Raw genomic sequence first — 24,671 nt, forward strand, 5'->3', positions numbered from 1 at the left:
TTGGCATCTTCTTTAGAAACCGACAGCGGTTGAAGTGGCATCTGTTAGAGCTACTTCTGTTGGAGCCACATCTATTTTGGAAACTTCTACTGGGTGATCTCTGCTGGTATGACGTGTCTTAAGGGCGACGCCCATTGGGCGTGGCCTTGAGGGCGCCCACTAAGGATGTCAGCAAAGCAGCATTGTGATGTGTGCGTTCTTGAGGTCCTGTTACCAGGCTGTCTAGGGCCTTGGCTCAGTCTTGATCCGGACACCGGAGAAGACAGTCGCAGGAAGGGAGACCAGAAGACAGTCCACTCCCTCAGCCCCCAGCCCTTGGGGGCTGACGGGTAGCCATGGACTTGTACCTGAACAACTGTTTGAAGGCTGCCGAGGCTGCCGCCTCCAAAGCGGCTTCTGGCAACCTCAAAACTGACAAAGACACTTGTAGTACCGTGAGTGGTGGGCCCTCCATAGTGTCCATTTATTCATTGCCCTTCTTTCTTGGTCAGGGCAGGTTTCAGGCCAGCAGGTAGAATCATGGGGAAAGACTCTGGCTGAGGGGCAGGTACAGGACAGAATTTTTCACAATGGAACGTCCCACCTTCTGACCAGGGCAACGGGTGACTCAAGGTGCCACTGACTTATACTAACCTGGGCAGGACCCAGAAGTAGAGTGCTGGCTTAGGAAGTGGGGAGGTAAGGTCTTCTTGCTTTGCAGCCAGACGGATCCTTCCACCCAGGTGCCTAACAACCTGGGTTGTGCTATCTGGTTCAGGTGTGACAACTGATGTAAACTAAATGAACACTTCCTAGTAGAAAAGACAAACATTTGCATTTCTTTCCCACAGAAGAAACAGAAACCTGTTGTTCCAAAGATTGGACCATCTAGCCTGTTGGACTTACCCCTGGGGGCGAAACTACCTATTATCCCAGGAAGTACTAACATATTCTATACCACAAATATAAGTGAAAAGGTAAACTATGTTTTAATGGTGTTTAAGTGGTTTTCTTTGCCCTTTTTAGCTGTTAAATTTGAAACATTTTGTTATGATCGCACTTTGTATATCACCTTCAGTTTCACACAAATGGAATTACATGAGCTGCAATGTTTTAAAGTCTTTAAACTCACTTTAATGATGGAAAGCCCCAGAAAGAGCTGCAATCACTCCATCCAGACTTTTCTTCAACCACAGCCTCAGCTTGACAGGTTGTGATCTTTCTGGCATACACATATACAACATGCTGATTTCTGCTTCTGTGCCTTGGTTCATCTGGCTCCTGAAACTTTCCATGTACTCTCGTCTCTTTGCTGACAGTCTATCCTGACCTATGTATACGGGAACTGGACTAAGGTAGAGGCTATAGGTATATCAAGCACAGAGTTCATAAATAGTATTCCACGTGCCACCTCTAAAGTAAAAATTAGAGGGGAGAAGAGAGGGAAGTTCACTGAAGGGCATTATATTTACCCAGATAAACCCATTACATTCTTTCACTTATTTTATTTCCAGTGAACATTCTAATTATTTCAATAAACTGATGTTTAAAAGTGTATTTTCATGAATTTTGCATTTGCAATAATTTCAAATATGTTTCTTTTTGCAGCTCTATCGGCCTTCTTTTGGTTTTAATCTTAGTGATCCTTACTGTAGACTCATGGAAACCACCTACCAAAGTCTTCACGATCCACATCTTAAAGCATACTTCAGACGAAAAGACATGCTCAAGAAACTAAGACAGGGAGGATACATCACCAGCAATAACAAAGTGCGTGGAGGCCTGCTTCTATCCAGCAAACTCTAGGCACTTGCTAGGTGCTTTAATACCATTGCCAACTTCTAGTAGAACACTAGCAGAGATCACAGAAAGAAGCCAGTAAAATGCCTCGTTTTTTCTTGTAAAAGATGCTTTCTAGTTGACAATTTTTCAGTGATGGGAAAAGATAATTGCAGTTTTTGGTATGTGAATGCACTGACACATTTATTTTCATGTCTCGAGAAGGAACTTGAAGTTGGAGCTATGCTAGTGAAGTATTTAGAAAAATCTCTGGTGGGTCATCAACTGTCTAAAGATCCTGACTACCCAAATGTCACCAAAAATGCATTCTTACACTGTATCCCACAACTGTCACTAAAATGAATGTTCTTCTTCACTTGTATAAACATGTTGTAATTTTCAAACTTTATAATGTTTCCCATTTTGAATTTTAGGTCATATGTTCCTTAAAAGAGTTGAACAAATACAGACAATATCTTACCACTTTAAAAATTGACTTTGAGAGAAATTATGTCAGGGAACAAGTAAGTTAAATATTTGAGTTTGTTTTATTTTCATGGGACCCATGAAAAGATTTGTGAAAAGCTAGACTCTTTGCACAATATTTCCTTAAAATATTCCAGGAATAATGTCCCTATAAAGAATCTGTAAAAGATAAAGATCCCATTTGATTTTTACATATAAAATGTTTATTTGTGGGATGAGGCCATGCAAGGCCTAAAAGCTGGTTAGCAGAATTGACAGTTTGTAATACTCAGAACATTTACTTAAGCTTAAATTTAAAGAAAATATATCAAAGGAAAGGTTTATTTCAGTCAAGCATCTGACATCCAATAATTGTTTTCTTACAGAAAATTATAGAAAGCCAGGTGAATAAGCTGAACGAAGAGAGACGAGCTTGTGACGAAGCTGCCGCTGCTGCCTCATTTCAGCAGTGGTTGTTACGAGAAGGGAAGAAGACCTCCCCGCATCAAGACCAAATAATAAAAAGAAGGTAGAGTCAGGGTTCGAGTATATTTCAAAATGGGCACACTAGAGACCCCCAAAACTGCAAAAAAATAGAAAGAATTGAAGATGGAGTGAGAAAGGTACTAGACACATTTAAGGCCCTCAGCATTTTCAACATGGGGAACTAAAGAGGTAATCAAGGGGGCCTGCTCCTCCAGTGGACTAGAGTCTGAATCCCAGTACCCTCATGGTGGCTCACAACTGTCAATAACTCCAGTTTTAATGGATCTGATGCCCTTCACAGGCCCTGCATGCACGTGGTGCACAGACTTACTTATGGACAAAACACCAACACACAATTTGAAAAATTAAACTATAAAAATAACATCAAGAGGTGCAGGGATTGGGAACCTTGTTCCTAAGGCTAGGAAGTTCAGTTTCTACCTGAGAAACTGGAGCTGCCAGGAGCCCAAGAGGCAAGTCAAACTGTTATTGAAGAAATGCAAAATATAAATCACTGATCTAGTGAAAGCCAGGTCTGTGGTACCAGAGGGAGAGAGTATCTTTAACACATATCAAACATGAATTTAAGTAAATTGTTTTAAAGTCACAATGATCAAATTGCTACAACTTTATCTGATGCTAAAGTAAACATGCCTCTCCTCTCACAACTGGGTATTTTCCTTCAGCTACTAATCACACATCCCATGTAGAAATCAAGCGCCATAGAAGCTAAAGGGAAAAAATTGTACACTTTTTCTTTTTCAAAAATTTTATCTTAATTGAAAGCTAGTTCCTACTCATTATGTGGTTCCTATAATCCATCCATTCATCTCAGAGTATACCAGAATGCATGTTGATATTGCAGAGTTCCAGAGTGACAGGTATCCTGAAAGACTTACATTCCTTTGTTTCACTTCTACTTAGACATTTGCGTATGATTAATAAAGAACTAGACAAAATTGAAGACACCTTGGGAAGACGAAACACACTGCAGTTAGAAGAAGAAGACAGACTACATTGGCATAATGTTCAAACAAAACTGAATCAACACAAACAGATTGAAGAGGTCAGGAGTAATTTTAAATGGGAAACTTGTATGGTTCTTTTTTCCGTAATCTACTTGAACAGATTCACTCTATCCTTTGAAGTTGAGTTTAGAAAAGAAACCCAGGCTAGAAGGATTCACTGGGAAAGGCACTTCCGCTGCAAGCCTGGTGACCTAAGCTCAAGTCCCAGAACGTATGTGAAGTTGTAAGTAAAGAGCTCAGTCTGTAGAGTTCTCCTTTGACTTCCACATGAGTTCTGGCATGGCTACTTGTTTAGTTTCTCTGTCAGAATACCTTTAAGAGCAGCCAAGTACATGTGATGTCTTCCCTGAGTTAGAAGTCAACACCCTTTTGCCGGTATCTTTTGTGATTCATCTTCAGAGTCACGTTTGTGCTGGCTTCATGGTTGTAATAACAAAATAATTTCTTTCCTGTTCTACTTCATCATATCCAGCAGGACAGTCCCAGGGAATGGCAGATAGATAAGCACGTTCACAAGTCAGTGCAAGATTTGCTTTATTATTGACCCAAAATGTGTTAGGCCATTGATTTGACCTAATTTGCATATTGGTTAGGGAAAAAGAAAATAGTTTTAAAATGAAGTAGACATGTGCTGAGAACTGTAATGGCATGTCCCATAGGAATGGCAATCCAAGGAGATGGCACTTCTATCAAAGATTGGAGAAGAAGTTAAGAGAGAAGCAAAAGCTGACGAACATCGGCGAAAAATCAGAGAGGAAATTAACCAAAAGGTAGTCAGCTTTTGCTGGACTTGGGCTGTCTTAAGAAAGGATTTTGCCACAATTTTATATTTTAAAGTATGAATTTTCAGGAGATAGTTATTGATGGAGTCCCAACCGGTATTGATTCTAGCCCCAATCTATAATTCAAGAAAGAGTCTCCAGAAAGTTAAATTAGATTGAGTTGTTAGTAAAATATGTTTTCCTCAACAGTAAAGGGATTGCCTAGCATGTACAAGACCCTAGCTGAAATTTCCAGATTGTAAGAGAGCACGAACACATGCACACATGCACATAAAAGGAAACTTGCCTCTTAATACCTCTCTTTAAATTCATTGTAAATTTAGGTATCTCCAGACAGGAACAAAGGTCTACCTCAGGACCATCATCACATTTGAAATAATCAATGTTGTATTTTTATTGTCAGGTTTCTATTTGAATTTGAAACATATGTAATGTATTTTTAATATTTTGCAGAAACAAGTAATGCTTCAGAAAAGAATTGCCTACCATTTACAAAAACTGCAAGAAAAAGATAGTAAAGAAGAAAGTGTAAAGAAAAAGCGGGAAGCAACCGTCCCTGAAAGCAAAAGACAACCTGAAACAGGTGAGAGAGATAGGAGAGAGAAAATAAAAGACATAGTGGATGAGTGGAAGCTGAGCAACAATGTATTGACTATTAGTGTCCACATCAAACCACCTTATGCTCACACCGTTTTTTAAAATGTCCCCTGAAAAAGTAAGTACTAGGAGCCCTCAGTACCTGTGTCAGGTACTCTGTGATGCACTTTCCAGTTACAGATCCAGTTAACAAATGTATATTCACAATACATATAGCTAACAAGTAAATACATAGTTTAACAAACAGCCAGGAAGAGAAGATAGCATGTACACTCAGGTAAGAAACCCAGAAGCAAATGAGAGAAGTAAGTTGAGCAGGCAGTAAGAAAACTTTAAAAAGAGAAGAAAAGTTTAACAAACCAGTAAGAGCAGAAATAAATCACAGAAGTTACATCAAGAAAGGGATAATATACAAATATCAAGAGAATATTAAAATGTACAAAGCAAGTAATAGGGAAAAAAGAACAAACATCTTGGACAAGATAAAGCACCCAGTAGGCAAAGATATAAGGAGAAGCAATGAAGACAAGGAGAGAGTAAAGAAAGACCAGGAGCAACCAGTAGACTCCAGCATGAATGCGTTTGTGGGACGAGAGAGAGATGAAGACAAAATAGAGAAGAGATGGGAGGGGTAGACAAGGAGGAAAGGTAAACAAGGAAGGGAGAGTCACTAGGAAAGGAATAAAAAGGAAGATTGTGATGGTGAGAGAGGGATTTGAAAGGGATTACTAAGGAAGGAAGTCCAATGAACTTGCAAAGGTGTGCAGAGATATCTAAGAGACTTCAGCCCTACAAAGTTAAAGAAGTGGAGAGCTTTTCTAAACGTAAGTAAAAGGTAAGGAGGGAAAGAGGGGACTGTAAGGTACAAAGAAGAAAGAGGCTTGGATGAAAGGAGACAGTATTCTTTAAAAGGAAGTAAGGAGAGGAGACACCATACTTGTGATCCTTCCTGGAGAGACTTAAAGTAAATAAATTATGAAGATGCTGTTTGAAAGAGGAAGAAAGAGAAAATGAGACTGGAAGGAGGAGGAAGAAAGATGGGAAAAAGATTGGAGGGAAGGAAACAGAAAAGGAAAGAGAGGAGAAAAAAGGAGGAGGAAGGGAAGGAGAAAAGAAGGAATGAAGATAAAAGAAAAAGAAGGAACAAAAGAAGGTACATGACAGGGATGAGAGTCGGAAAAATGAAGGAAGGAGAGAGAAAGGAAGAAAAGAAGGGGGAGAATTAAAAGAAAGGAAAATGTGGAAGAGGATGGGAAAGATGAGAACAAGAAGAAGAGATGAAAGAGGAATGAAGGGGAAGGTTGAGAACAAGAGGAAGAGAAGAAAGATGAAGGTGAGGAAAGATGAGGCCAAGCAGAAGAAAAGAAAGAACAAGGAGGGGGAAGATGAGAACAAGAGGAAGAGAAAAAAGAGGAATGCGGGAGGGGGAAGGATGGGAATAAGAGGAAGAGTGGAAAGAGGAAGGAGGGGAAAGATGAGAACAAGAGGAAGAGAAGAAAGATGGAGAGGAAATATAACAAGAGGAAGAGAAGAAAGAGGAATGAGGGAGAGGGAAGTATGAGAAACAAAGGATGAGGAAAAAGGAGGGATGGGGAAGGGTGATAACAAGAGGAAGAGGAGAAAGAGGAAGGAGGGGAAAGATGAGACCAAGAGGAAGAGAAGAAAGAGGAAGGAGGGAGGGGGAAAGAGGAGAACATGAGGAAGAGAAGAAAAAGGAAGTAGGGGAAATGTAAGAACAAGAAGAAGAGGAGAAAGAGGAAGGAGAGGGAAGGATGAGAACAAGAGGAAGAGAAGAGGAAGGAGGGGGAATGTTGAGAACACAGGAACAGAAGAATGAGAAAGGATGGGGAAGGATGAGAACAACAGGAAGTGAAGAATGCGAAAAGCAGGGGAAAGATGAAAACAAGAGGAAGAGAAGGAGGACAGAGAGGAAATATAAAAACAAGAGGAAGAGGAGAAAAAGGAGGGGAAATAAGAGAACAAGAGGAAGAAAAGAAAGAAAAAGGAGGGAGAAGGATGAGAACAAGAGGATGAGAAAAACAGGGGAAGGAGGGATGAGGAAGGATAACAACAAGAGGAAGAGGAGAAAGAGGAAGGAGGGAGGGGAAAAGAGAAGAACATGAGGAAGAGAAGAAAAAGGAAGTAGGGGAAATGTAAGAACAAGAAGAAGAGGAGAAAGAGGAGGGAGAGGGAAGGATGAGAACAAGAGGAAGAGAAGAGGAAGGAGGGGAAATGATTAGAACACAGGAACAGAAGAATGAGGAGGATGGGGAAGGATGACAAAAAGGGGAAGAGAAGAAAGAGGAGGGAAGTAGGGGGAAGAATGAGAACAGGAGGAAGAGAAGGAAGAGGAAGGAGGGAGGGGGAAAGATGAGAACAAGAGGAAGAGAAGAAAGAGGACAAGAGGGAAGGATGAGAACAAGAGGAGGAGGAGAAACAGGAATTAGGGAGGGGGAAAGACAAGACCAAAAGCAAGAGAAGAATGAGGAAGGAGGGTGAAGGATGAGAACAAGACAAAAAGAACAAACAGGGAGGAGGAGAAATTAGAACAAGACGAGAGAAGAAAAAGGAAAGAGAGGGACAGATGATAACAAGAGGAAAAGAAGTAAGAGGAAGGATGGAGGGGGAAGGATGAGAAAAAGAGGAAAAGAAGAAAGAGGAAGGATGGAGGGGAGGATGAGAACAAGAGGAAAAGAAGAAAGAGGAAGGATGGGGAAGGATCAGACCAAGATATAGGGAAGAATGAAGAAGGAGCGTGAAGGATGTGAACAAGAAGAGGAAGAAGAGGAAGGAGAAGTAATGATGAGAACAAGTGGAGGAAAAGAAAGAAATGAGGGGAAAGGATGAGAACAAGAGGAAGAGTAGAATGAGGAAGGAGGGGCAAGGATGAGAACAAGAGGAACATAAGAAAGAGGAAGGAGTTGGAAGGATGAGAACACAGGAAGAGATGAATGAGGAAGGTGAGGGAAGGATGAGACCAAGAGGAAGAGAAGAAAGGACAAAGAGGGGCAAGATAAGAACAAGAGGAAGAGGAGAATGAGGAAGATGGGGGAAGGATGAGATCAAGAAGAAGAGAAGAAAGGAAGGATGAAAAAAGTTGAGAACATGAGGAAGGGAAGAAAGAAGGAGGAGGGAGGGGGAAAGATGAGAACAAGAGGTAAAGAAAAAAGAGGAAGGAGAGAGGTGAAGGATGAGAACAGAGGAAGATAAGAAAGAGGAAGGAGGGAGAAGGATTAGAACAGAGGAAGATAAGAAAGGAAGGAGGGAGAAGGATGAGAACAAGAAGAAGGGAAGGAGGAAGGAGGGTAAAGATAAGAAGAGAAAGAAGAAAGAGGAAGGGGGAAAGATGAGAACAAGAGGAGGAGAAGAAAGGAAGGATGAAAAAAGTTGAGAACATGAGGAAGGGAAGAAAGAAGAAGGTGGGAGGGGTAAAGATGAGAACAAGAGGCAGAGAAAAAAGAGGATGGAGAGAGGTGAAGGATGAGAACAAAAGGAAGAGAAGAAAGAGGAAGGATGGGGAAACATGAGAAGAAGAGAAAGAAAAGTAAGGAGGAGAAGGAAGGATGAGAACAAGAGAAAGAAAAAAGGGGAAGAAGTTGGAGGGATGAGAACAAGAGGAAGAGAAGAAAGAAGGAAGAGGGGAAAGATGAGAACAAGAGGAAGAGAAGAAAGAGGGAGGAAGAGAGAGATGGGAAGAAGAAGAAGAAGAAGAAGAAGAAGAGAAGAAAGAGGGTGAAAGATGAGAACAAGAGGAAGAGAGGAAAGAGGAAGGAGGAGAAAGATGACAACCAGAAGAAAAGGAGAAAGAGGAAGGAGAGGGAAGGATGAGAACAAGAGGAAGAGGAGAAAGAGGAAGGAGGGGAAGGATGAGAATAAGAGGAAGAGGAGAAAGTAGAAGGAGGGGAAAATGAAAACAACAGGAAGAAAAGAAAGGAAGGAGGGGAATGATGAGAACATGAAGAAAAGGAAAAGGAAGGAGGGGTAAGGATGAGAACAATAGGAAGAGAAGAAAGACAAAGAGAAAGATAAGATCAAGAGGAAGAGAAGAAAGAGGAGAAAGATGAGAACGAGAGAAGAGAAGAAAGATGAATGAGGGAGCAGGGACGATAAGAACAATAGAAAGAGAGGAAAGAGGATGGTGGGAGCAGGAAGGATCAGAGCAGCAAAAAATAAAAATCGGAAGAGGGAGTAGAGTTGATAGCAGGGAGGGAAGAGGTGGGAGGAGGGGTGGGAGGAAGAAGGGAAGAGAAGAAAGAGGAAGGAGGGAGGAGGATGAGAACAAGAGTAAGATAAGAAAGAGGAAGGAGGGGAAAGATGAGACCAAGAGGGAGGGGGAAGAGGCGAACATGAGGAAGAGAAGAAAAAGGAAGTAGTGGGAAAGTAAGAATAAGAGGAAGAGGAGAAAGGAAGAGGGTAGGATGAGAACAAGAGGAAGAGAAGAAAGAAGGGGGAAAAGATGAGAACAAGTGGAGGAGAAGAAAGAGGAAGGAGGGAGAAATATAACAAGAGGAAGAGAAGAAAGAAGAAGGAGGGGTAGGATGAGACCAAGAGGAAGAGAAGAGGAAGGAGGGGGAATGATGAGAACACAGGAACAGAAGAATGAGAAAGGATGGGGAAGGATGAGAACAACAGGAAGTGAAGAATGAGAAAAGCAGGGGAAAGATGAGAACAGGAGGAAGAGAAGATGGAGTACAGAGGAAAGATAAGAACAAGATGAAGAGTAGAAAGAGGAGGGAGGGGAAAGAGGAGAACAAGAGGAAGAATAGAAAGAGGAAGGAGGGAGAAGGATGAGAAAAAGAGGATGAGAAAAAAGAGGAAGGAAGATTGGGAAGGATAAGATCAAGAGGAAGAGGGGAAAGAAGAAGAAGAGAAAGATGAGAACAAGAGGAAGGAAGGAAGATTAAGGAGGGAGAAGGTTTAGAACATGAGGAAGAGAAGAAAGCAGAAGGAGGGAGGGCGAAAGATGAGCACAAGAGGAAGAGGAAGAGAAAGAGGATGGAGACGGGGAACAATGAGAAAAATAGGAAGAGGAGAAAGAGGAAGGAGGGGGAACCATGAGAAGAAGAGGAAGGAGAAGGAAGGATGAGAAGAAGAGGAAAAGAAGAAAGAGGAAACAGGAGGGATGAGCACAAGAGGAATAGAAGAAAGAGAGAGGAAGGGGAAAGATGAGAACAGAGGAAGAAAAGAAAGAGGAAGGTGGGGGAAGATGAGAAAAAGAGGAAGAGAAAGAAGAGAAATGCGGGAGGGGAGAAGGATGGGAACAAGAGGAAGAGTGGAAAGAGGGAGAGGAGAGATAATGAGGAAGAGAAGAAAGAGGAAATAGGTGAAAGATGAAAACAAGAGGAAGAGAAGAAAGAGGAAGAGAGGAGGGTGAAGGATGAGAGAGAGGAAGATAAGAAAGAGGAAGGAGGGAGGGGGAAATATGAGATCAAGAGGTAGAGAAGAAAAAGGAAGGAGTGTGAAGGATGAGAACAAGAGGAAGCAGGCAAAAGATGAAAACAAGAGGAAGAGGAGAAAGAGGAAGGAGAGGGAAGGATGAGAACAAGAGGAAAAGAAAGATGAAGGAAGGAGGGGGAAGAATGAGAACAAGAGGAAGAGAAGAAAAAGAAAGAAGGACGGATGAGAACAAGGGGAAGAGAGGAAAGAGGAAGGAGGGGGAAGAATGAGAACAAGAGGAAGAGAAGAACAAGGAAGGGGAGGGAAGAATGAGAACAAGAGGACGAAAAGAAAGAGGAAGGAGAGAGAAGGATTAGAACAAGAGGAAGTGAAGGAAGATAAAAGAAGTAGGGGAAAGAATGAGAACAAGAAGAAGTGAAGAAAGAGGCACGAGGGATAAGGATGAGAAAAAGGGGAAGAGTAGAAAGAGGAAGGAAGGGGGAAGAATGAGAACAAGATGAAGAGTAGAAAGAGAAAGGAAGAGAAAAATAAGAATAAGAACAAGAGAAGAAAGGAAGGAAGGATGAGAATAAGAAGAAGAAAAGAAAAAGGACAGAAGGAGGGCAAGTGATGAGATCATGAGGAAGAAAGAGGTAGGAGCGTGAAGAATGAGAACAAGAGGGAGAGAAGAAAGGAAGGAGGAGAAAGATGACAATGAGGAAGAGAATAAAGAGGCAGGAGAAAGATGAGAACAAGAGGAAGAGAAGAAAGGAAGGAGGGAGAAGGATGATAACAAGAAGAAGAAAAGAAAGAGGAAGGAGGGAGAGGGAAAGAAGAGAATTAGAGGAAGAGATGAAACTTGACGAGAGGGAAGGATTAGAACAGAGGAAGATAAGAAAGGAAGGAGGGAGAAGGATGAGAACAGGAGGAAGGGAAGAAAGAGGAAGGAGGGTAAAGATAAGAACAAGAGAAAGAGAAGAAAGAGGAAGGGGGAAAGATGAGAACAAGAGGAGAAGAAAGGAAGGATGAAAAAAGTTGAGACCATGAGGAATGGAAAAAAGAAGGAGGAGGGAGGGGGAAAGATGAGAACAAGAGGCAGAGAAAAAAGAGGAAGGGGAGAGGTGAAGGATGAGAACAAAAGGAAGAGAAGAAAGAGGAAGGATGGGGAAACATGAGGAGAAGAAGAGAAAGAAAAGAAAGAGGAAGAGAAGGAAGGATGAGAACAAGGGAAAGAAAAAAGAGGAAGGAGTTGGAGGGATGAGAACAAGAGGAAAAGAAGAAAGAGGGAAGAGGGGAAAGATGAGAACAAGATGAAGAAAAGACAGAGAAGGAGGGAGGGGGAAAGATGAGACCAAGAGGAAGAGAAGAAAGAGGGAGGAGTTTGAAAGACAAGAACAGGAGGAAGAGAAGAAAAAGGGTGGAGGAGAAAGATGGGGAAAAGAAGGGAAGAAAGAGGAAGGAACGAGGGTGATGGATGAGAACAAGAGGAAGAGAAGAAAGAGGAAGGAGGAGAAAGATGACAACAAGAAGAAGAGGAGAAAGAGGAAGGAGGGGGAAGGATGAGAACAACAGGTAGAGAAAATGGAGGAAGGAGGGATGGTGAAGGTTGAGAACAAGGGAAAGAAGAAAGGAAGGAGGGAGAAGGATGAGAACCAGAGGAAAAGGAGAAAGGAAGGGGAAGGTTGAGAACAAGAGGAAGAAAAGAAAGGAAAGAGGGAGGAAGAAAGATGAGAAGAAGTGGAGGAGAAGAAATAGGAAGGAGGGTGATAAAGGAGAACAAGAGGAAGAGAAGAAAGAGGATGGGGGAGAAAGATGAGAACCCGAGGAAGAGAGGAAAGAGGAAGGAGAGGGAAGGATGAGAACCAGATGAAAAGAAGAAAGAGGAAGGTAGGATGGCGAAGGATGAGAACAATAGTAAGAGAAGAAAGACAAAGGAGGGAGAAAGATGAGATCAAGAGGAAGAGAAGAAAGGGAGGGGACAGATGAGAACAACAAGAATAAAAGAAAGATGAATGAGGGAGTGGGAACGATAAGAACAATAGGAAGAGAGGAAAGAGGAAGGAGGGAGGGGGAAGGATCGGAGCAGGAAAAAATAAAGATGGGCAGAGGGAGTATAGGTGATAGCAGGGAGGGAAGAGGTGGGAGGAGGGTGAGAGGAAGAAGGGAAGAGTTGGGAGGAGGGTTGGGAGGAGGGAGGGAGTATAGGTGATAGCAGGGAGGGAAGAGGTGGGAGAAGGGTTGGGAGGAGGGAGGAAAAAGATTGGGAGGAGAGGTGGGAGGAGGGAGGGAAAAGATTGGGAGGAGAGGTGGGAGGAGGGAGGGAAAAGATTGGGAGGAGAGGTGGGAGGAGGGAGGGAAAAATGAGGGAGGCTTAGAGGTAGGAGGAGGGAGAAGAGAGAATAAGGTGAAGAAAAAGCATAGTAGAAACAGGGAGGAAGAAAGGAAGGAAATGGGGAAGAAGGAGGGGAAGTGAATGAGGAAGATAGTACAGAAGGAAGGGAAGCTAGCGAGCATAGGGAAGAAAGACAGCAAAGAAAATGGAAAAAATGGAGTGAAAGTCAAAGACAAGCAGGGGAAGAAAGGGAGGATGTTTAAAGAAGAAGAGGGAATCATGGGAGAGCTGCTTGAAAAGGAGGGGCCCAAAGAGTAATTCAGGCCTTGTAGGGGGAGGGGTACTAGTTTTTGAAAACATGATATGTAGACAGATTCATATGTCTGAAATTTAGAAAAATAAACCTGAAAGAAAACATAAAACAACATGGCAGGAAGAGAGAATCAGAAACAAGGCAAGAAAAGAAAAAATTGAAGAGGGGAGCCAATAAAATGTGAGCTCATGAAAAGCGATGGAAGGAGAAAGGGAAAAAGGAGGAGACGAAGAAGAGGCTAGAAAGGGGACGGGCAGAAGAAAGAGGAGCAAAAGGGAGATTTAAAAACAAACATGAACAAAAGTAAAGACATGTTAAAACCCTAAAACAAAACCTGCATGGAAAACTTGTAGGAATAAAAGGTGAACTACTGGAGACAAAGTCAATTAGTGTGGTGTGGAACTAGTGAGATCAAGTCCAATATGGGTAGGAGTCATTTTGAAAAGGCACTAAAAGACTTGAACTAGAGATTATGCTAGGTAGATAAGTAGGCAAAAAGAAAAGGCAAGGCTAGAAAGAAATCCCTCAAGAGAACAAGGAAATCGGGCACAACAGGGGGATCCAAAATGGAAAAGGGTAAAAATACACAGGTGATTCACTAGAAAAGTGAGTCAGCATAGACTGGATTCTAAAACACAGCTAGTAGATTAAGAAAATAAACAACCTGAGGAAGGAGAACAAAGGCTTAGCAAATAGGAGCCTGAGGAGCCAGAGAGATGGTTCCGTGATTAAGAACATTTGCTGTTCTTGCCGAGCACCAAGCTTGGTGCCGACACCAACATCAGGTGACCCACAGACTCCTGTTACTCCAGTTCCAGGGATCCAGCACCCTCTTCTGGTCTATGCAGGAACCTGCACACATGAGGTGCATACACCTACACTGAGACAGGCACGCACCCAGGACGTTCTCTCTCTCTCTCTCTCTCTCTCTCTCTCTCTCTCTCTCTCTCTCTCTCTCTCTCTCTCTCTCACTCACACACACACACACACACACACACACACACACGCGCGCGCGCGCACGCACATTGAATAAAATAACAGGAGCTTGTAAATAGAGGAAGACAGAGGGGAGACATGGAGGGGGAGTGACAGGTAACATAATGAAGACATTGGAAGAAGGGAAAAAGAGGGGGATTAGTGAGGATGAGCGAGAAAGTCATCAGAGAAGGCACGAAAAGAAAAGGCAGGGTGGGGAAAGGGAAAGTATAAAAATGAGAAGGAAAACATAACATGTTTACAATTTGGGAATCTGATAATGAAAGAAAAGTGAAAAGGAGCAAGTAGGTGATATAGATTTGCAACAGTAACAGAGATTCAAAATTCAATCCAAATGTAAACACAGTAAAAGATAACAGGAAACATCTTAAAAGGATGAAGCCAGGGAATGGGGAAACAGCTCAGAAGTTAAGAGAACTGTTTGCTCTTGCAGAGGCCCCAGGTTTAATTCCCAGGACCCACAGGGTAACTCACCTCTGTAATTACAGATCCAGGGCATAGGAAGCATTTTTCTGGCCCCAGGGCACCACATACATGTGGCACACAGATACACATTTGGAAAAATACCCATACACATAAAAAATAATGAAAATGTTTAGAAAGTTAAAAGAAAGAGATGGGAAGAAAAAAAAATAGTATATGGAGCCAGTAAAAAGACAGAGTGAGAAAAATGAAAGGCAGGAAAAAGACAGGTAAAGGTGAATAGAATAAGGAGTAAGAGAGGAAAGGAATTGAAGATCAAGGGAAAAGAAGGAGGAAGGACAGAAGGTGAAGAAAAGTGAAAAGAAGGAAATAACAAAGACAGGAAAAAGGGACAGGGGAAGCCAAAGAATAAGAAAAGGACCTTCAAAAAGGAAGTGAGGCCGGGCGGTCGTGGCGCACGCCTTTAATCCCAGCACTCAGGAGGCAGAGCCAGGAGGATCTCTGTGAGTTCGAGGCCAGCCTGGGCTACCAAGTGAGTTCCAGGAAAGGCGCAAAGCTACACAGAGAAACCCTGTCTCAAACCCCCCCCCCAAAAAAAAAAGGAAGTCAGTGGAACAAGACATGGCACAGACGTGTAATCCCAGGACTTGGGAGGTAGAGGCAAGATGACTATGAATTCATGGTTAGCCTGGGCTACATAGTGAGTGTCAGGCCAAGGTGGGCTACAAAGTAAGACTTTGTCTCCAACATCAAAAGAGGAAACCAAAAGTGATGTGGAAATGAGGGAAGAGTGGTGAAAAAGAGGAGCCAGTACAGAAAGGCAAGATCGATTGTTGGAGAAGGCCGAATTTTTAAGAGCAGACAGTAAAATACAGAACAAGAACAGGCAGGTTCAAATAGATACGACTGTAAAAGGAGAAATTAGTATGTTTAAAAGGAACTTTGCACAGAAGTAGTAAAAGAAAAGAAAACCGGAAGCCAGGAAAGACGGGGAAGAAGGAAAGGAAGAGACAGCCAGCAGTTAAAACAGTGTTCTCAGGACAACTGCAGAAAGAGAGCCAGACTCCCGAGAGACCACAGGCCACGGAAACTTAGTCAAGGAGTAAAGTGGAGCTTCGGAGATGCAAAATTCAGGAGGAGTTTCAGAGGAGAAGGGCAAAGGGTGGGGAGGATCGAGTTAAAGGAACCTAGTAACTTTTGCTGAAGACGGACCAGGGTGGTAGGATATCTCCCGGGGAATGGTAGAGAACAAGGGAGCAGGCTGAGCTGTTGTTGTAACCAACAGTCTTATTAAATAAGAAACACAGAAACAATGTAAAAGAGAAAGCCGAGAGGTCAGAGCTCAGAGCTAAAATCTCACCCTTCCTCCTGTGGTGTCTCAGCTTCCCGAAAGAGAGCTATATCCTGTCTGTTCGTCTTTTTATAGTATTTTGTTCTGCTTTCTCATTGGTTGTAAACCCAAACACGTGACTGCCTCGTCACTGTCTGTATGTACAGCCCCCCAGGTCTTAAAGGCAAAAGTCTCCAATGCTGGCTGTATCCCTGAACACACAGAGATCTATGGGATTAAAGGCGTGTGCCACCACCGCCACATTCTTGCTATGGCTCTAATAGCTCTGATCCCCCGGATAAGTTTATTTATTAACATACAATCAAAATCACATTTCAGTACAATTAGAATACCACCACACTGAACACTAGGAAAGTGGTGTCTGAATTGATGCAGCAAGGCTTTCCTTCAAGCTGGGTTTTCTATGGAAGTGCACTGATGGCCTAGCAGAGAAGTCACATGCCTACCTCAAGTCTGGTCAGCAAGAATCTTGGCCAGTAGGGAGGGAATGAGGAAAGTAGAGACATCAGTAGAGTAAGGTAAGACAGAGAGGGGTGGCAACAGCCTTGTCGCGGGAGATGTAGATACAAGGACAGACGGTAAAGGGGAACCTCAGGGCAAAGGATGTGGGCTCAGGCCCTCCTTTCCATTCCCAGAACTATAAAAGGGATGAGAGGGACTGTAGAGATTAGGAAATTAGAAAATGAATACAAACCAAGTCAGAAAAATAGGAAAAGAAAATGGAAGATAAAACAGAAGAAAGAGAGGATAGGTGTACAGGAGGCCTGGAAAGTCAGGGAAGGAGGCAGCAAGGGAAAGCAGCCTGCAGAGAAGGCAAAAAAATCATATATATATATATGTGTGTGTGTGTGTGTGTGTGTGTGTGTGTGTGTGTGTGTGTACGCATATATATATATACACAATAAAAAAAGGAAATGAGAGTTAAGGAGAATAGAGGAAGGGAGGGGCTTAGGAAGATTAGGTTAGAAGACTTGTCAAAGGGCCTCATACAGTGTTGATAACGAGGAGAAGGCTACTTTTTAAAAGCCTATAAAACACCATAAAGAAAGATGTTTGACAGTTGTGAAGGTGAGTAATTGCTTTGATAGACATACAGTTGCTAGAACTTTGCCAGGAAAAGAAAATACTGGCATGAGACAGGGAGAAAAGTGTTTGGGACTATTGGGGTCCAGCCCCTAATAGTCTCCTTTCCAGGGTCCGCGGAAGGATCTATCAACCAGCTGATAATTAATCTTTGATGAAATGGAATGAATCTATGTACACGAAACTCCTTAGTCCATATACTTTATTATTCTGTGACAGTTATAAGCTTATATTCTGCTCTCATATTTAGGTCATCTTTAGCCTGATTTCTCTCTACACTTGTCTGCGATCCCCTCTATGTTCTATCTTAATTCCTTCATCTAGTTCTGTCCCTTCTAGGTTCTCATCTATCTAGTTCTTTCCCCTATCAGCTCCTCTCCCATCTCCTTCTCTCTCATCTGGCTCTTCCTCATCTTGTTCTTCCCCATCTGGCTCTTCCTCATCTTCCATCTCGTTCCTCTAGTCCTCTCTTTTAGCTCTTCAATCTAGTTCTTCCCCATCTCAGTTTTTTCCTCTCAAGTTCTTACCCATCTAGTTCTTCCATTCTCTTCTCTCTTCTCTGTCCTCTCCTGCCCTGGGAGTTCTGGTATATATATACTTACAAGCAGTATTTCCTTAGCCGTGCAAAGCCAGGCTTCCAGGGTCAAATGGAGGGGTGATAAGAATAGGCTTAATTGACACATCCGCCAGGCCTTCTCAAACAGGTAACCTGGATGCTTAAGTCTGTTCTTAGAGAGTACAGAGGTATCTCTGATAAGGTACTTTCCTCCATCCGGTGATGGACCTGGCCGGATGCTACGAATAATGATAATTACAGGGAGGCTTGAACTGGGAGTTCTGGCTGAGCATAGCTGTTAGCACAGAAGGTTATCTAAAAATTCCTAGAAGTGGTTAGGTAAGTAGTTAGAGGTCTATAAAGTTAGTAAGGCTGTAAGACAGGAGGGGTCTGAGCTAAATTGTGTAAAGCTATTACTTAGTGTCTACCTGACCTAGGCAGTGTCCCCTTGTGGAATTTACCTTAAGTCAGGAGACTCGCCTGTGGGTTGTTATCACTGTTAATCCTCGGAAATTGGGTGACCACCTGGGTGATGTCTCCTTTAGTCCTTGAAAGTGGCTAGGGGAGATATCTGATTGCAGAGAAAGCCTTTCCTGAGGCTGTTCTCCAAATACCTGGAATGTGTATGTCCAGAGAGTAATCAGTCCACACTGTTAGCCCTTCTTAGGGAAGAGTCAATTGGGAAAACTATGAAGGCACACATGATTTTCATAACAGAATACAGCTGATATATAACAAGCCAAGTAACACCAAAAACTCCTTGGGATTTGGCTTCCTCTGGAGGAATTCCATGATTCCTCCAGGTAGTGACTTTGCCATAACCAGCTGAGTTTTTATGATATTCCTGCGGCCCGCAGCAGAAAAGGAAGGCGTGGGGCAGCGTTTGGTTCAGGAAAATCACTGATATTTATAGAAAGGAATTATGGCTTCAAGATATGCTTTCAGTCTCCAGTCGATTGTGTTGAAACTCTCAACTCATCAAGCGACTTAAGCCAAATCCAGATGGTTGAGGGTAGGGGCTCCTTACCTCACCCTTACTTCTTAACTTTTCCTTGTCTTTTTTGTCCTGCATGATCCATAGTACTGGTTTTTCTAAAGTCAGTAGTAAAGACAAGATAGAAGATTCAGAAAAAGGAAAAGAAATAAAAGTATGTATTCAAACCTAAGCAATATGAAGAGAATTGAAAAGGAATCAATGAACAAAGAGAAAAAGAAAGCTTACAAAGGATGAGTCAGTGAAGAGTCGGAGAGAATGTAAGACTGAGATGTAGGGACCAGTAACACAAGTGCAATTTTATGGTAGGGGACACATTTTACAAGTAGGAGTCAAGAAAATAAAAAGAACCCAGAAAAATGATCATTGATGATAGATGATGGATGGATGGATGGATGGATGGATGGATGGATGGATGGATGGATGGATGGAGATAGATAGATAGATGATAGATAGATAGATAGATAGATAGATAGATAGATAGATAGATAGATAGATAGATAGATAGATAGATAGATAGATAGATAGATGATAGATGATAGATAGATGATAGGTAGGTAGGTAGGTAGGTAGGTAGGTAGGTAGGTAGGTAGGTAGGTAGGTAGATTAGCAGGAAGGTAAGTGGGTAGGTAAATGGTGATAAGAAAGAAAAGGAAAAACATAAAAGAGTCTAGTAAAATAGTATATAAAACAGAATGAGCCAAAGGGAAGATGATTTTAGAGGGAAAACCAGATAGAAGAGGGAAGGAAAGATGTAAGAGCAGAGGCAGCAGGCAGCAATCTGTGGTGCTTCTAGTTACAAGTTGCTGGGGCCCTAGGATCCTGTCCTCTGGACAGTGAATAATGAAGCCCTCGGACTTAAATTGAGTGCTTCAACCAGTGTCATTTATTTGAAAGAGAAACCCCTAAAGCACGAGGAGTTCCAAGAGAGGACACCATTAAGTGGCAAGGGATATGTGCTTTTAAATGGTCATGGAGCAAAAAGGAAAATTGGAAAATTTTGGGTAAGGACTTAAAAGGTGACTTGTCCACTGATACACTAGATGATAAATTCCTTTCCTGGCACCAGAGCTCCATCATGAGCTAAAATAATTGTCTAAATGTCATCATTCAGAGGAATTTTGATTCATCAAGCACTTGTAAGACTTCTCATGGGACACCTGGGATTGGTGTCAGGAAATTTGCTTGAGGTAGTTGGAGTCAGGGTCTTCTGGAGCTAAGTTCATAACAGTCTGTCTGTGTCCTGCTTCAATCCCCCTCAGAACAGGTGGCCCTAGCTGCCATTGGTGTGGGGAGAGGAGAATGAGGGCAAAGACAGTTAGTGCTACTTCAGGCTGAGAAAGGATATGGAAGATTGACAGCAGCCAGGCTCCCTATTTACAGGTCTTTCTAATGACCCATGATACAAGGCAGAAGACCCAATTCAGGTTATGTGGACAAAACCATCTGAAGTCTGGTGGATCTCACAACACAGAGTACACTCAGAAGTGAGAAAGTCTAAGGTCCTCTAAGTTTAAAGGACCGCATAAGCCATTGAGTTAATGCTTTACTCGATCTTTAATGCCTGAATGGTGGAGGCCAAGTAGATTATAGACCTTGAAGGAGATAGTAAATATTAACTGGAGTTCAAGTCTAGGGAAACTAGTAGACATGAAGAAACTCTAAGGGTACATCAAGACTTTGTGGATGGTTCTAAGGAAGGGCAGTGGTTCTCAACCTGTTGGTCATGACCCCTTTGGGGTTGCATATCAGATCTCCTGCATATCAAATATTTTCATTATGATTCAAAATAGTAGCAAAATTATAGCTATGAAGTAGCAAGGAAAATAATTGTATGGTTGGGGGTCAGCACAGCATAAGGAACTGTATTAGAGGGTCCCAGCATTAGGAAGGTTGAGAATCACTGCTTTATAGGAACTGACACCAGACCATAAGGATAGTTTGTGATCTGAACCAGAGGCAAGAAGAGGAGAAAGGTCCAGGAGAGGCTAACTTCCTGAGTCGGTTTCATTAAATTTTGTTAAAAAGCTCATTCCTTTGTTTTACTTTTTTTTTTGAGGCTTGGGACCTCCAAACACAATAGAGATTAAATTCTATTTCCCAGGGCAGCTGACACTTTTGAATCCTTGAGCCCTTGAAGGCAGGTCTGTTGTTACCTAGAATACTTTGTAGCAGCCCAAATCTTTGGGTAATTTTATGAATTAAACTTCTGAGCACCTGAACATCCTTTCTGTCTTGTTTGCAAAGATCTTCACCCATACTAAGAGGGATTTGATGCCCCAGCATTTGGGCAAATGAACAGAATCTGTTAGTCTTTCCCAGGATAGGGTCTTGTCTATTGATGTTCTGGGAAAGTGAGTCCAAGTGTCTGGGGATTATTTCTCTGGCATAGTTCACAAGTGCTTATCATTTGGTCAGTAGCCTTTTATACTTTTTTGGTCACTTGTAGGAATCTACATCTGTCCAAATTAGAGGCTTAATGTGGGAGGTTTTTTTTTTTTTTTAAATCTTTCATCTCTTTCATATAATTGTGCTGATGCAAGAAAGAGTCAGGAAAAAGGAAAACTGTATGCCAAAGATAAACAGGCAAGTGGGGAAACAAAGGGAGAAATCTGAACTGAAGACACAAGTCTATTCAAAGTCTTAGGCGGCACATATAGAGAAGGGATTCAAAAAAAGATACAGGTAAATGAAAGAAAACATTTGAAAAGAGCTTCAAAAATTGATGAATGAAATAAATCAGAGAAATGTGAAGGATGGGGTGGAAGAAGAAAGGAGGGAGGCAGGCAAGATAAAAGAATGAAATGAAATGGAAACGAACAACAAGAGAGAAGCAATAAAGAAAAGGAGGGAGGAGAAAGGGAGGATGAGTCGTTTAAAGTGATAAGTATAAGAAGTACAAAATTAAAAATGAGAATGAGAAATGAGCTTGGAAAGGCAGAGTAATAATAAAGTGAAACTGTAGATAGCAAGGAAATACAGAAACCAAAATGAAAGAGGATTATGCAGATATCAAAAAATGCAGGAAAATCAGTGACAACAGGACAAGAAGGAAGTGAGAATAAGTTGGGAAAAGGAAACAGGAAAATCATTAGTTTTTCATAAGAACTCAGTAAAAAGTAGCAAATGGAAAGAAAAGGGAAATGGGAAAATTATTCAGAGGTAAATAGATAGAAAGCAAGTTTGATGTCACCTGGGTTACAGAGTGAGAACCTGTCTGAAAGGTTTCAAGATGAATGCCTATAACAATTCATTTCATAAAAGAGAAAACTAGTTTAAAAGGAAGTGCCGATAAGAAAATAAGTTTTAAAATGGGCTTTCAGTCTCCTATCTGTGACCCCAGGCTCTGGTGGCTAAAGAGGGATTAGTATGGATTGAAAGCCAGTTTTGTATAGAGGATGGGACTCCTGCTAAAACAGAAAATAGCCAGAGTGTGGTGTTGCATTCTTTTAATCCCAGTACTGAGGAAGTAGAGGCAAGCACATCTCTATGAATTCTGGCTCAGTCTGTTCTACATAGCAAGTTCTGGGCAGCCAGGACTACATAGTGAGACCCTGTCTCAAAAATAAAATAGTTAAATAAAGTGAAGAGAGGGGGCCATGTGGGGAGAGAGAAAATACATTTAATAGAAACACAGAAAGAAGATCAGAAAAAAAAAATCAGTGACAGGGAAAAGCCAAAAATAATAGCTAATTAGAAGAGAAGAATGAAAAGGGAGTGAAAAATGTTTCTCTCAGGTGAATCAATAAAAATACTACTTCAAAAACTAAAGTCAGAAAAATAATTACATCAGTTCTAAATGGGGAGGATTTTTTTATTGTGTTTTTGTTTTTTCTTTACAGGGTTTCTCTGTTTAGTTTTAGTGCCTGTCCTGGATCTCGCTCTGTAGACCAGGCTGGCCTCGAACTCACAGAGATGCGCCTGGCTCTGCCTCCTGAGCGCTGGGATTAAAGGCATGTGCCACTACCACCTGGCCAGGAAGACATTTTAAATGTCAGAAAAATAGATATAGATATCTTATAGGCAATCAGTGGACCCATGGATAGGTGGATAGGTAGACAGAAAAATAGATAGATGATAGACAGACAGGCAGGCATATAGATAGATGATAGAATGAACGAACATAAATTATAGGTAGATAGATGTAGAAAAAAGATTATATATATATATATATATATATATGAAGCCAGTAGAAAAGAATGTGACAAAAATAAGTGCATAGAGGAGACAGTTTAAAATGACCAATCAGTACAAAAAATACAAGAGTGAAAGCAAAACTGATAGAGGAAAGAAGGGAAATGGGAGGAATAAAGAGGAAAGGAGAAATGGATAGTTCCTGGTAAGTGTAGCTGGATAAATAACAAAGTAAGATGGAAGATAGGTGGGAAAGAAGAAACAAAGGATGAAGGATCAAGAAAAGGGCCAAGAAGTAGGTTGCTGGCTGGCCAGCTGGTTGGATGGCAAGAAAGGAAGGAAGGAAGAGAGGGAAAGAAAGAGGAAGGAAGATGATGGATAGATGGATGGACAGAGAGTTGGATGCTAGATAAAGGATATAAAAGCCGGTAGACCTGAGTGTGTGCAGGTAATATGACAGAAATGATGTGTATGGGGGAGAAGCCAGTATAAAATAGGAAGTCAGAATTAAGTTTCAGAAGAAAGAAGAGAGAAAAGATAAAGGAAAGGTAAGGGAAAGAAGAGTGGGAAATAAAGAGAAAGGGACAGAGATCATAGGGACTTGAGTAGAGGAGAAAATGAAACAGTAGACAACAGACAGATGAAAGGGAAGGAATAAGGGATGCAGTGAAAAGAGCAGGGAAAACAGAAACTGGAAGGTGATGAGGCAGAGAAGAAAGTGAGTGGGGAGAGAGAGGGGAAGGTAGAAACCCAAAGACAATGGGGTTAGGATAAAGGAGGCAGCAGGAGAGATATTAAAAGAAGGCCACTGGAAGGAGAGGACAATAAACACAGATGAATGGTGATGGCTAGGTAGACAGGAAGGAGTGTAGGATAAGGCAGGAACAGACAAAACAGAGCCAGGGTTGGTGGCGCAGAACTCAGGAGATAGAGGTAGCAGGACCACCAGTTCAAGGCCACCCTGGAATACATAGCTAGAATATTTTGAAAAATAAAAAAGTAACGTAACTATAGTGACAACAAGGTAGTGTGGAGATACATAAGTAGCTATTTTCAATGATGATAGACTGACAGGTAGACAGATAGGGAACTAGATAGAAGTATAGGTGGACCTGGCCGTGGTGGCACACGACTTTGATCCCAGCACGTGGGAGGCAGAGCCAGTCGGATCTCTGTGAGTTCAAGGCCAGCCTGGTCTATAGAGTGAGCTCCAGGACAGGCACCAAAACTACACAGAGAAACCCTGTCTCAAAAAACAAACAAAAACTGTAGGTGGGATTTAAAAGTCATGAAACAGATACAAAGACAGAGACACCAAGAGCTAAGGGTTTTTTTGTAAGTCAAAGAGATAAGGAATCTAAGAATGACAGGAGAGAAATAGGAAGAAGGGGGGAGGGAAGAGATGGATGAAATGGACCAAGGAAGAAGAGAAGGAAGACAAGCATGATGAGAGAAAACTGAAGCAGAGTGCAAAGGGATAGAAAAGGAACTAAAGGAAGGAGTTAATAGTGGCAAGTCTGTAGGAAAGAGTAAAATTTACTAAGAAGTGTGAGAGTAAGAGGCAGGAATTTGGAAGGACAGTATTTGTTTTAAACCAAAGCAAGGAGGCTGGGGAGAGGGTCCAGTGGACAAAAGTGCTTGCCTCCCCAACATGTGGACCTTGCGTTCCTGGTCCGCAGTACCACACAAGTACAGTGAAAGACCTCATCACAAGGGAGTAGTGTAGAGTGTTAGAAGAGGACATCCAATGTCCTTCTCTGGCCTCCATCTGCATGTGTATGAGCGCACATGCCCACACATGCATGCAAAAACATATGTGTACAGCACACAGTGCATACCAAAGAAATAAATCTGAGGACAGCAGGGGAAGACAGAGGTCTGTATGGAAAACTTCAACCAAAATAACTAAAATACAGAAGTGTAACTAGATGGCAACTAGAGCAGAGAAGAAGTGAGAATAGCTACAAAAAATAGAGAAAAGGAATGCATTTTTCTAA

General features: G+C 42.0%; 1 protein-coding gene across 6 annotated transcripts in view; it reads left to right on the forward strand.

Annotated features, from left to right (window-relative positions):
- Positions 1-232: 232 nt before the first annotated feature.
- Positions 233-24,671, forward strand: part of LOC102906278 (fibrous sheath-interacting protein 2-like) — a 49,015-nt gene continuing 24,576 nt past the window's right edge. For 2 of the 6 annotated variants that reach the window (XM_076561498.1, XM_076561499.1), the window contains exons 1-8: positions 238-434; positions 831-956; positions 1,588-1,749; positions 2,193-2,282; positions 2,610-2,752; positions 3,634-3,775; positions 4,397-4,507; positions 4,973-5,102. In XM_076561498.1, the coding sequence (XP_076417613.1) occupies positions 336-434; positions 831-956; positions 1,588-1,749; positions 2,193-2,282; positions 2,610-2,752; positions 3,634-3,775; positions 4,397-4,507; positions 4,973-5,102 (1,003 nt within the window). In that variant the 5' untranslated portion in view covers positions 238-335. Of the gene's footprint in view, positions 435-830; positions 957-1,587; positions 1,750-2,192; positions 2,283-2,609; positions 2,753-3,633; positions 3,776-4,396; positions 4,508-4,972; positions 5,103-24,671 lie in introns of all 6 variants that reach the window. The other 4 variants (XM_076561503.1, XM_076561501.1, XM_076561500.1 and 1 more) reach the window with 4 other exon arrangements.

The sequence above is a fragment of the Peromyscus maniculatus genome, chromosome X (genome assembly GCF_049852395.1).
Source record: "Peromyscus maniculatus bairdii isolate BWxNUB_F1_BW_parent chromosome X, HU_Pman_BW_mat_3.1, whole genome shotgun sequence".
Taxonomy (NCBI): domain Eukaryota; kingdom Metazoa; phylum Chordata; class Mammalia; order Rodentia; family Cricetidae; genus Peromyscus; species Peromyscus maniculatus.